Source organism: Rhinoderma darwinii, chromosome 3 (assembly GCF_050947455.1).
Source record: "Rhinoderma darwinii isolate aRhiDar2 chromosome 3, aRhiDar2.hap1, whole genome shotgun sequence".
In the NCBI taxonomy this organism is placed as follows: Eukaryota; Metazoa; Chordata; class Amphibia; order Anura; family Rhinodermatidae; genus Rhinoderma; species Rhinoderma darwinii.
This window is the reverse complement of record NC_134689.1, coordinates 208,383,804-208,397,288: the sequence shown is the minus strand read 5'-3', so window position 1 is coordinate 208,397,288 and position 13,485 is coordinate 208,383,804. Positions and strand designations below refer to the sequence as shown.

Here is a 13,485-nt window from a genome sequence, read left to right as displayed (position 1 = left end):
ATAATGCTTTGGTATACTTAGTATACCGAAGCATTATTGCCTGTCAGTGTAAAACTGACAGGCAATCTGTTAGGTCATGCCTCCGGCATCGCCTAACAGGCAGATGCTGAAGGCAGACCTGGGGGTCTTTGTTAGACCCCCGGCTGTCATGGAAACCCGACGGCGACCCGCGATTTGTTTGCGGGGGCGCCGATGGGGTGACAGAGGGAGCTCCCTCCCTCTGTCAAACACATTAAATGCCGCTGTCACTATTGACAGCGGCATTTAATGGGTTAAACTGCCGGAATCGGAGCGCGCTTCGATTCCGGCAGTTGCAGCAGGAGCCAGGCTGTGTATAACAGCCGTGCTCCTGCCGCTAATCGCGTGGGTACAGTGACAGTACCCGCGCCATCACAGGACGGATATATCCGTCCTCCTGCGCGAACTAGCAGCTGCTGAGGACGGATATATCCGTCCTTCGGCGTTAAGGAGTTAATACCGAAATGTTGGCTTACTGAAAAGTATGTACAGAATATGCACTCAATACTTGGTTGCGGCTCCTTTTGCATGAGTTACTGCATCAATGCGGCGTGGCATGGAGGCGATCAGCCTGTGGCACTGCTGAGGTGTTATGGAAGCCCAGGTTGCTTTGATAGCTCGTCTGCATTGTTGGGTCTGGTGTCTCATCTTCCTCTTGACAATATCCCATAGATTCTCTATGGGGTTTAGGTCAGGCGAGTTTGCTGGCCAATCAAGCACAGTGATACTAAGGTTATTAAACCAGGTATTGGTACTAATGGCAGTGTGGGCAGGTGCCAAGTCCTGCTGGAAAATGAAATCCGCATCTCCATAAAGCTTGTCAGCAGAGGGAAGCATTAAGTGCTCCTTTTTTTCAGAAATTTTTTAAGCCACTCGCGATTTTCGCTGCGTTTTTTAAGCCCGCTTTTGGAGCGGTTTTCAATAGTCTATGAAAAACAGCTCCAAAAACGACCCAAGAAGTGACCTGCACTTCTTTTTCGCTACCATTTTTTTACGCGGACATTTTTCAAAACTGCTGCGTAAAAAAAAACGGCCCATCGGAACAGAACGCCGTTTTTCCGTTGTTTGGAGGCATTCTGCTTCCGATTTTTCTGCTGTTTTTCGGGCGTTTACGGCCCGAAAAACGTTTGAAAATAGGCGGTGTTCATGATACCCTTACCATTAAATTTTTATCTATTCAACAACTTCTTGTACTGCAACACAATTTCAAACACCTCTATCTGCATGAGAACCAAAGTACTGTTCCAGGTTCATAAACAGAATTCCAGGACTACACTGAGGACTGACATAGGTGGTAGGAGAAAAGGAGCAGGGGACAAATGTAATTGCCATTCAGAGTCTGTAGAAAGCTAGGTGACAGGCATTTACTGCAATGGCTGCCACTACTGGTTGTCACCCATCATCTGGGACTTCTGTAGGAAACCATATAAATCAGAAACAGCAGAATAGAATAGCTGTGACACAGGAGGACAATGTGTATTTTATTTAGAGGGAAATGCTCTTTCATAAAACTGAAGGACATTAAAATAAACAGTTGTTGCTCATTTGTTAAGTGAACAAACCATAAGATAAGAAATGAGGAACAGACTATAATGTTATCAGTGGAGATATGCCATATTTTACAGCCCAGTGTGCAGCCTCTGCGATCAATGATTTCCTGCCCTGCAGCTGCTAGGTAATCATTCACCTCACGAGGATAATGGCACATATCACAATGTCCCTATTATTTTACTAGTCCATACGTCTGTATGTTATCAAACAATTTAGAATCATTTCACCTTAGAAAAACGACATGTTTGCAATCTGTTGTACTGGTTAGGCTTCGTTCACATCTACGTCAGGGCTCCGTTACGACGGAGCCCTGACTGACAAACGAAAACCATAGGTTTCCGTTTCCAACACCATTGAGTTCAATGGTGAAGGATCCGATGCCAACGGTGTCCGTATGTCTCAGTTGTGCAAGGGTTCTGTCATTTTGACGGAATCAATACCATAGTAGACTGCGCTATTCATTCCGTCAAAACGACAGAACCCTTGCACAACGGAGACATACGGAAACCATTGGCATCGGATCCGTCACCATTGAAATCAATGGTGATGGAAACGGAAACCTATGGTTTCCATTTGTGTCAACCAGGCCTCTGTTCCGACGGAAAGCTCCGACGGAACGGAGCCCTGACGCAGATGTGAACAAAGCCTTACATTGCTCATTCTGTTCTGATGTTTGTCTGCAGTGGCTCTGAAAAGCACATGTCATTTAGGTCATGCTCACCAAAGGCGATTCACTGGGGGGACCTTTCCTTAAGGGTATGTTCACACAGCAGCATCCATTATGGCTGTAATCACGGAGCTGTTTTCAGGAGAAAACAGCTCCTGAATTTCAGACGTAATGGCATGTGCAGGCGTTTTTCGCTGCGTCCATTACAGACGTAATTGGAGCTGTTTTTCTATGGTGCCAATGGAGAACGGCTCCAATTACGTCCCAAGAAGTGACAGGCACTTCTTTGATGCGGGCGTCTTTTTTACGTGCAGTCTTTTGACAGCGGCGCGTAAAAAAAAATGACAGTCGGCACAGTACATCATAAAGCCCATTCAAATGAATGGGCAGATGTTTGCCGTCGCATTCGAGCCGTATTTTCGGACGTAATTCGAGGTTAAAACGCCCGAATTACGTCCGTAAATAGGGTGTGTGAACCCAGCCTAACAGTTTTCTGCCGTAGAAAAGCTGCAAAAGAAAGAGCCCAAAAACGTTTGGCCTTTTCACGCCACTCTCAGCACTTGTGTGAGAAGTTGCGTGGCCTCAGAATATAAATAATAATTATGCTCACCTCAGGCTCCCTCAGCATGACACAGCACATACAACGTGGTGACAGCGGGCAGTGTCAGTACGTTGTATGTGACACAACACTGATGACATTGAAGTGCTGCGTCGCATATAAGGTCCTGATGCTGCTTGGAGTCAGAACCTTGTATGAGCTGCGCTGGAATTCTGACGGGACCCGGAGGGAAGACGAGGAGCAGTGAGGGGATTATGTATTTTTTTATTTGATGAATGGTGGCCAAAAGGTGCGACACATTTATTAAGAGGAGATTGCCTCCTAATAAATGTGTCGCATCAACTCCAACGTTACTTTCTCTTAAGATAGAGACGCCGGTCTTAATGAATTCCCCCCAGTCTGTGTGCAGCAAACTGAACAAAGTCAAAAATAGTTAAATACAACAATTAATAGATTCGGGAATACATTTGTATCACGTTACTACAGATATTACATGTCTGCGTGATTACCTATTGATACATGTCTTGATGTGCCAAAGAAAGTGTACAGGAACACTGGATAAAATGAAGAATATAATCCAAACACAGGAGGTACTGCTGCCAGCAAGGCATAGGCTAAACCTGAAAGATAAAGAAAACAGGTTCTGTAAACTACAGCGGAAATATTCACCTCTAAATAGTCATTAATGGGTTGTTCCATTTGGAGAACTTCATATCAAATCTGCCCCGGCAATGATCAGATCACTGAAAATATGCTGAGACTAGCAGAGGAAGCTTCAAATAAATAACCCATGTAATAAAAGGTGAGAGACCCCGTGAGAGGACCAAAGCCTCAAAAACTATCATTCCTTCTGTTCCCACCCTCTCATTCCTGACCGTTTCCATTTCTGTTTAAAATACCACCATTCTTCCTAGACAGACCTGATGTCTTGGCGATATATTTGATTCTGATCTTTCCTTTCTTCTGCATATTTAGTTTATTGCCAAATTCTGTAGCCTTCACCTGAAAAACATCTCGCAAAATAACAATCTTTACCTCCATATTAACACTGCTAAAACACTAATCCAGACACTAACCATTTCTCATATCAATTATTGTAATTCATTACTAACATATTCCACCAATTCCAATCTATCATAGATGAACCAGCCAGGCTGTTCTATTGAACAGTTATAAAAATGCCTTTGCTCTCTGATGTCATTATACTGGTTAGGCTCTGTTCACAACTGCATCATAGGAGCAGGACAACGAAAATTAAGGCAGTGGCAAAGCCTTTGCAGAACATATACCAACAGCGCCCGACGGACCCCATTGACTAAAATGGAGTTTGGCGGGTGTCGTTCGTTTTACTGGACAAAATAGTCAAGAAAACTGGCTTCCTCAAGGGCAATGAATGTAGTTATTGAACAATTGAAATTGGTTTATTATTTGCACATTTCTGCTGAGTCGTCATTTATTTGGAGATTATAATAGTGTTTCGCTTTTACCAGTTTGTGATGCACCTCTCAGTACACATAGTTGTACTCCTCAGTGAATGAATATACTAACCTTGGGGTAACTGCATGACTCCTGTGCTCAGTCCGGATACTAGGTCTCCTACAAGGTATTCTTTTACTGGATAACGCGGTAGCCATTTCAAAATTGGAAGAAAGCTGTACAGATGAGATTTAGCTTTTTTTGCAGTACATCTGTAAAACAGGACAAATACGTATAAGCAGTAGAACATGCCACGCTCAGTTGATAAAACTTTGCACTGTTTTGCACATTTGCTGGATTTTAGAAGACTTATCTAATAACGTTGGAAGAAGTGGAGAAAATTGTGGATCGTAAGCAGTAGGAACTATGGCCATCAGTTACGTGGGTATCAGTCACTGTGAGCCACTATAAAGGAGGGTATCTGTTATGGGGGCATAGAAAAGAGAGACCTTTTCATTCAATTATAGTGGAATCCAGTTCCATTTAATAAAAAACAGTGTACATGGGAGTAACACAGTCTACACATGTGGACATGTAAACAAGCCCTAGAAGAACATGATCAGAATCCCGCTGAAGGATTCCTTTGATGCAATCAAAATACTAATAAATATATAGTTAGGGAACTGAATCCAATCCGTTTCATAATGTGAGGTTCTGTATACCTCGAAAATGGAGGTATTTTTTACATTTACATTGCAGTTAGATAAAAACGGAGGACATTTTGCTGTATAATAAAAGCCCACGGAAAAGCATGATTTGACATTTGTCAAGTTTCCTGAGATTCTGACTAAAAAAAAGTTTCAGGCACAGACATTTGCGAGACATTACATTATACTGCGAGCATACATAGTCTTCTAATAAAATGAAACATCTGCAAATCAAATAATGACAAACATAGAAATGCCCATTAGATAATGACGTCATAACTGGTCAGCGATACCGCTACATCCTGTGTACCTTCAAGGAGTGGCTGATTAAACAGTTTTCACAATTACAGCAGATTATCGTCTTATGTATGTGAAGGTCATCACATCTACAGGGAATTAACGGAAAAAACAAACATTTCTTTTAACCACTTGGCGCCGCGGCCATTTTTAATCTTACATTTTTACACACACACACACACACGTCCTTCTCAATAAATTAGAATATCAAATAGTTTGTTTATCTCAGTAATTAAATTCAAAAAGTAAAACTCATATATTATATAGATGCATTACACACAGAGTGATCTATTTCCAGCATTTTTTTTCTTTTAATGCTGAAGATTATGTCTAACCATTAATGAAAACCCAGGAAAACCCAGGAAATTTTAGAGCACTTCATGCTTCCCTCTGCTGACAAGCTTTATGGAGATGCTGATTTCATTTTCCAGCAGGAATTGCCATCTGCCCACACTGCAAAAAGTACCAATACCTGGTGTAATAACCACAGTATCACTGTGCTTGATTGGCCAGCAAACTCGCCTGACCTAAACCCTATAGAGAATCTATGGGATATTGTCAAGAGGAAGACGAGAGACACCAGACCCAACAATGCAGACGAGCTGAAGTCCGCTATCAAAGCAACCTGGGCTTCCATAACACCTCAGCAGTGCCACAGGCTGATCGCCTCCATGCCACGCCACATTGATGCAGTAATTCATGCAAAAGGAGCCCCGACCAAGTATTGAGTGCATATACTGTACATACTTTTCAGTAGGACAACATTTCGTTATTAAAAATCTTTTTTTAAATTGGGTTTATATAATATTCTAATTTTCCGAGAGACTAAATTTTGGGTTTTCATTAACTGTTACCATTATCATCAACATTAAATGAAAAAAAAAATGCTGGAAGTAGATCACTCTGTGTGTAATGAATCTATATAATATAATGAGTTTCACTTTTTGAATTGTATAACTGAAATAAATGAACTTTTTGATGATATTCTAATTCATTGAGAAGGACTAGTATATGCAAACATTATAGTTTGTACTATATGTCTCGGATAGCCAGGTATTCAACCTTCTGCTGCATGACTACTTGTCATAATAAATGTACGGCACAAGTTTAAAGCCCATGACAATGTGATGTACATGTATGATGCGTAGTCCTTAAAGGGAATCCGTCAGCAGATTTGATGCCACCCGCCAACTCTTAACGCCGCTAAATAGGTGCTGGGGAAATTAGTTCAAACATCCCCATGTTTGCTATAATAAACCAAGTATACGGGAGAAAATGATCTTTTATTCACTCACAAGTCATATGCTAATGAAGTGTCCTCTGGGCGTTCTTTTATCTGATGTCTCCTGAGTTAACCCCTCCCCTCTTGATTGACATCTCCTGCTTATCCCTCGTCCTTTCCAGGAGACATCAATGAACAGAGGAGAGGAGGGCAGCCGACAAGAACTCCAGACACTTAAAGATTTATTAGCATAGGACACATGAGTGAATAAAATATCATTTTCTCCCATATACCATTCACTAATGCAAACATGGGGATGTTTGAACTAGTTTCCCCAGCACCTATTTAGTGGGTGTTAATAATTTAAAGGGGGTCAAATCTGCTGACAGATTCCCTTTATCAGGTTACATAAAAGTAGATCACATTCAATGGTGCCTTCCACCAATAACACATTTAGACGTTCTTACCGGCAAGATTGGGCTACTTTATGGAGAAGTGATGTTGGCTCTTTCTTCCTCAAATGTAAATGTTCTTGCAAATATTCCTGGGTGTATATTGGCCTCTCCACGCAATATTTTTGTCTCTGGCACAGACATTCATCTTCCCCTGAAGCTAGTTCCATAGCACATTTCACGTGCTTGTTAGGTATCTGAAGGTCATTGTAGAAAGATACCAAGTTTAGTTTCTAACATATGCAAACAACGAACGTATCCAAAGGAGGAGAAGTCATCACCTCCGGTGGCAGGGCCGGTTGCTGCACAGCCACAATCATCAGTAAGCTATACAGAAATTATTCTTTACAGCGTGTGATGGACTAAGAATTACAATAGAAAAATGTAATTTTTCACCAGTTTCCCTTTTTCAGGGGTAGATCTGCCATACAGGCACAAGAAGAGCTGTGTAGAAATTAAATTAGTTCTCATTGTACTAAGATCCCAGGTTTCATTCAAAGTCCTAGAATCATTACACAAACTGTGCATTACCTCCTGTGTCCTCCCGTCCACATTCTGCACTCTTGCAGGTCCGGTCACTCTTACCAGTGAAGATGTCGAAATGGGCTTTGAAAACGTGACGCATCCTTTAGTAGTGAAAACTTAATTTCCCATGAGCACCCAAGTGGTGCTGATGGCAACCCAAAGATCTTCCCATACAGGGCAAGCGCAGCTGAAATGCACATGCTCGTCTTGTGCAGTGGGAACGGCAAATACGCGCATGAACGGTCCCACTGCGCAGAGAAGAGGCGCGCTATATACAGCACTAAAGAAAGAACTACAGGAGGATGTTGCTCCTGACAACGATTAGTAAGCAAGCCCAGAGGGTGGTGTACCAGCGGGGGTGAGATCTGTTTACATGTTCATCTTAGACAATTGATTGTATTTGCAAATCTTCATTATTTTTGTGATGCAATGGGGCATGAATGCAATCTTGGTACAACCACTTTAAGGCATGCAGCAACAACAGAAAGTTCAATTACAGCCGTCCTGTGTGTAATAACGGAGTTTCATGTTCCATGCCAAGTCTCTGCTATGCCCTCTGTATAAGACAGGCTAGAGACCAGACAAAAAGGAAGCCGAACCATTATTACGCCAGAAACACCACAGAATTACAACAAATACTCATTGTTACCACTTGGATAGTATCAGTTCTTCCATGCCGAGTATTAATCAGTAGGCCAGTAAATGTGACAATTAGGGTATAGTCACACGGTGTGGTCATATCGCGAGTTTAATGTTCTAACACAGCTTGTCCACTCCCTTTCAGGCTACCCAACTCCTTCTGGGACGTTTCTGTGGCATAACTGGAGTCTCTCCTGACAGGCGTAGCATTCAGTAAATAGAATGTCATCTAGGCACGGTTAGGCCATGCTCACGTGTTATCAATACGGTCAGGATTCCTGTCAGTATCTGCAACCATTCTGCCAGTAAGAAAAGGTGGAGGAGGTATTTTATGCTCCATTCACATGCACCAGAAAATACCTGCACAAAATAATGACTGCACCATGGATTTTATAATCCACAGTATGTCCATCAATCATACAGATTCCATGCTGAAGAGCTGTGAATAACTCCATTGAACTTCAATGGCGCTAATTCATGTGAGTATCCACATGCCAATCTGCGCTAGAAAACAAGAGTTCCAGCCGCAAATTTCTGCTGCGGATTATCTTCAAAATACCCTTACAGACCACAACTCTTGATAAAATACTGTTACCCCAGGACTTGGACAATCTCACTACAAAATGACATGGTTTACTATACTTTCACTTGTTCTAACTTCTGGATGTCAAGTCTGCATAGTGTGAATTACTATAGTTCTACTTGTAATCTTGCTCAAGACCCAATAAAATAAAAGATACGTACATAAAATACGGAGTCTTGCCTACATAACATTCACAGGGATAATACCGAATGCTCACAGAAGGCTCCAGAAGCACAGATTGCCCTGCATGTCATCTTTCCGCTTGCATTTATATACATTTAGAGACAAACTTAAAGCTGTGAACAGGAACAAGATGACCATAAATGCACTGTACAGACTTACAGGTGGAACTATCCGGCGGGAAAATCCCATGTGCAAAAAGAGTGTAAGAAATCCTGACACACATGGAGAGCAGGAAGTTTAGTCACGCGCTACACGAGTGCTCAGGATGACTGGTTTCCTATCATTAAAGTGTTATTACTACCTAAAGTACACACACGCGTTCCTCCAATTCTCTCCAGGACCTTCATTATGTGATATTGTTTCATTCAGGAAGATAAGGAGGGCTGGGTATGTGAGGCACGCTACTGTACACATTCCTAAGTGCCTATATAATAGTCTCCACCACATTGCCCATTCAATATAATGTTATCTTACTGATCTCTTATTCCACTGGCACTTCCAATGTACATGTCCGCTTCACTCCGCAGAGACGCATGCCCAGTTGAAGAGACCCAGAAGTGATCACTTCTGCCAGAAAAGACGCGTGGTGTTTGGGCACACGGGAAAGTACTGGCAATCCAACTGTCCCCAATAAATCTGGGACACAAGGAAGGCCTGGACGTAGTATACTACCATACACAAATAGCCATTATGACAAGATTATAAACTCCCAGCATAACCTGAGCAATTACAGTTAGATGATATAGAATGAGAAGAAATTGGTGAAAACAAAACAAAAAAGAGAGGGTAAGGCCTCATGTACATAGCTGTATTATGGCTGTGTTTTATGCCCCCCCACACAAGTATATGAGCCCTCCACCTCACCTCTGATAACTCCTTGCCGTACATGTAATGTGTTGATGGGCTGGCTCTGCCAGGCTGTATAAATATTAACAAATCTTCCCAAATAAGGCCAAAAAAAAGTTCCATTTTTTAAACTCTAGCACCTCCTGTCCATTAGGGTATATATGCATGAGTCGTTTTAGCGAAGTTTTTGTATTGGCGCTTGTAAAAACCACTGTGTTTTTGCAGCCATTATGAAAATTTAAAATATACCCTTAGGCCCCATGCACACGAACGTGCTTTTGCCGCTGCAATTCCCCCGAAAATCCACGGGTGAATTGAGGCCCCATTCATTTCAATGGGCCCATGCACACGACCATGTTTTCCACGGTCCGTGCATTGCCACAGAGCCTGGACCGCAAAAAGAACGGACATGTCCTATTACGGCCGTGTTTTACAGTCCAGGCTCATAGAAAATAATGCACGTGGCCATGTGCACGGCCCACGATTGGCGGGCAGCTCGCGGGTTACACTCCGCTGCCAGCCGACCCGAAAATCACGGCCGTGCACACTGCTACAGTCGTGTGCATGTGCCCTTACACTTTTCTTGTGGCTTTCTTGTAAACCGCCATTACTACATGTAGCGCCGTGATGAGCAGTTCTAGGGGCATTTCCAGAACGACTTCCTTTTGCCATGGTTTTTCAGACGCGTAAGTGATGAAGCTTGTGCGACTTATTAGGAAAAAGTGGACAGATTAACAGGTTATTTAGGCTGGGTTCACATGATGCAGTTTTGTGCTGCAATGCAAAATTTGCACGCATTTTACTGCAATCTGATAGTTTTGCGATGCAATTATTGACTCCACTAATACTGTGCGGCCAATAACCGCATTTTAAAACCGCGGCAAACCATGGTAAGACAGGGCGTGGTTTTGTCACGCTTATTGACTGTGCCGCACACTGCCGCAATGTGTGAACCCAGCATCCTAGATCAGTGTGACATGTGAGGGCTTTCACTTGTGACAGTTCACGTGTAAAAAACACAAACCGAAAAAAAGTGTTAACGTATAGTGGGATATGCCACGAGAAGACATTTGAAACCTCACCAGCTCAGTTCCATAATTTAGGGTGGTAATGTCGTCTACATACCTCTTGTTCAAGAATGAAAATGTTGCATATGGGGATCTATATACACACTCCAATTCCTAAAATGGGCTGTTTGTAAACAAATATTGCCCACCCCCCTGTAAAATAAGTATGAGCATATTTTGGAGAAACCCGTTAAATATATGGAGGCATTTTTACTACTGTTAGATTACCACTGTAGTGTAGGGGGTGCTGCGCTCCTATACCCGGGACACAAGACATCAGGAATATGGTGCAGCTACTGACCTAGGCCGGGTTCTACCTGTTGGATATCACCTCTGTTCACTAGCTTACTGTCCCGTGCGGAAAAGTTGTAGAAATCTTTTGTAAATAAGTAGCAAGGCCAGGGATTTGCAAAAGACCATGAACTCTATTTTTTCTCAACAATTTGTCAGGAGGATGCTTTTTAAATATGGTGTTAACTGTAAGGTCTCGTTCACACAGAGTTTTTTGCAGGAGGAAAATTCTGCCTCAAAATTCCGTTTGGGATTTTGAGGCAGATTTTGTCCTTCCTGCATGTCGTTTGCCGCGATTTTCGCTGCGTTTTTCGCTCGCGCCCATTGAGTGCTACGGGCAAAAAAAAGCAGCGAAATACGCTTTCTCTGCCTCCCATTGAGGTCAATGGGAGATCAGAGGCGTAAACACGCGAAGATAGGGCATGTCCCTTCTTTCTCCCGCGAGGCGGTTTTACCGCTCGCGGGAGAAAACCGCCCTGCCTCCCTGTAAAATCAATGGGAGGCATTTTCGGCCGGTTTTTGCGGAGCGGTTTCCGCTCCAAAAAGGTCGTCAAAATACTCAGTGTGAACAGGGCCTAGGGTTGAGGTGCGATTAAAACCACATTGAATAACCGCATTCGCAAACCGTAGGCGTTTTTAACGCGGTTTGGTGCGTTTTTCGATGCGGTTGTGGTAAACGTCTGAATGGACCCTTAGGCTATGTTCACACGGAGTATTTTGCCGAGTTTTTTGACGCGGAAACCGCGTCGCAAAACTCGGCAAAAACGGCCCGAAAACGCCTCCCATTGATTTCAATGGGAGGCGTCGGCGGCTTTTTCCCGCGAGCAGTAAAACTGCCTCGCGGGAAAAAGAAGCGACATGCCCTATCTTCGGGCGTTTACGCCTCTGACCTCCCATTGACTTCAATGGGAGGCAGAGAAAGCGTATTTCACGGTGTTTTATGCCCGCGGCGCTCAATGGCCGCGGGCGAAAAACAGCGCGAAAATCGCCGTGCAGGGAGAGGAAAATCTGCCTCAAAGTTCCAAACGGAATTTTGAGGCAGATATTCCTCCTGCAAAATACTCCGTGTGAACATAGCCTTAGGCCTTATTCACATCATGTTTTTGGACATTTAACATACGTCGGAAATAGCTCCCAATGTACCGTATACGTTAAACGTAGGCTGTGACTGATGCCCAATAGTGTCGTCCGTCACCCATAAGCTATTATATAATCCGTTTAGGTCATGAAATGCTCATGAAAAGTTCCTGAATGGTTTCTTTTAGGCAGATTATCCATTTTGTATGTACAGTGCTGACAGAACGCCCAGGCTGTGACTCAAAACTGAAGAGGAAGATGGGTGATTTCAACATAGTGAAGGTCAACGTCCCGTAACCAGGCATCACTAAATGATTGTGCTAACGTTTATCTGCGAGTGAATAAAACTCATGTGCTCTTTACGGGTGGAGACTTACAAGTCAATATTTGGTACAATTGATAAGATATATCAAAGCTGGTGCCAAGGAAAAGTGGAGGGGTTGCCCATGGCAACCAATCATTTTGCTGATTTCATTTTTTAAAAGGCCTCTGAAAAATGAAAGGTGGAATTCAATTGGACGCCATGGGCAACAACTCCACTTATTCCTTGGCACCAGGTTTGAAATATCAAATAGCAGTGGATAATCCTGTCAGGTAAAAAACATCACCAATATTGGGAATGGCACATGTCGGTGGTGAGAAGTGTAATTCAAGTTTTATAAATGGCGCATATACCGGTACTTGCTATAAATGCAGCCGGAGACTTAAAGACATGGCAACCATTGTACAACATATTCAGAAAACACAACAGTGCCGGATATAGGACAGCACTAATGGCTGGTATTAGTGGTCTCGTGTGAGACATATCCTCCACACTGAGACATTTCTGTCTACATGACCTATTGATACAGTCACACATGAAGTCCAGCAGTATATAGCAGCTGTGGTGATGACTGTGAGTGGCATTGACTAATGTCACATCTCACTTCCCTGATGAAGAATGGCTGAGATTATAGTAAACGAGCAGATGAGGTTCATGGCAGTTCACTTACCTGAGTCACTGGAAGCGTTTCCTCGTGTAATTGTCAGCACAGTAGCCGCTAATGTCTGACAGTAGTTACAATTTAACAGCAGTAGCAGCAGTCTCACTTGTGACTTGGACAACTATCAGCTCCTTGAAATGTGAGAAGCTGATGATAGGGCACCAGTACGCCTGTGTAACTGACAGACTCCTCCCGGTGGCTGACGGGTAATGCAGTCTTCTGCTATAAGAAATACAGTGCTGGGCCGGTAAAAGGACTTCAAATCCCACAATGCACTGCTGCAGAGTTAAAGGTTAGCTTTGGAGCAATAGTCAGGTCCCGCCCTCTTTTCTAGTGTGTTATGTACGGGGGCGTGCGTGTGTGGCTGTGTCATAGTGGCCGGGCAATGGTGGTAGTCACACT

At 43.1% G+C, this 13,485-nt stretch overlaps 1 protein-coding gene across 3 annotated transcripts in view; it reads right to left on the bottom strand.

Annotated features, from left to right (window-relative positions):
- The window catches only part of SLC26A5 (solute carrier family 26 member 5), a 47,145-nt gene extending 33,920 nt beyond the window's left edge, over positions 1–13,225 (bottom strand). For 2 of the 3 annotated variants that reach the window (XM_075857312.1, XM_075857314.1), the window contains exons 1-4: positions 13,093–13,225; positions 6,905–7,086; positions 4,344–4,483; positions 3,305–3,415 (exon numbers count right to left, since the gene is read on the bottom strand). In XM_075857312.1, coding sequence (XP_075713427.1) covers positions 3,305–3,415; positions 4,344–4,483; positions 6,905–7,059 — 406 coding nt within the window. In that variant the 5' untranslated portion in view covers positions 7,060–7,086; positions 13,093–13,225. Of the gene's footprint in view, positions 1–3,304; positions 3,416–3,715; positions 3,798–4,343; positions 4,484–6,904; positions 7,087–13,092 lie in introns of those variants that run through there. The other variant, XM_075857313.1, reaches the window with a different exon arrangement.
- Positions 13,226–13,485: the final 260 nt, after the last annotated feature.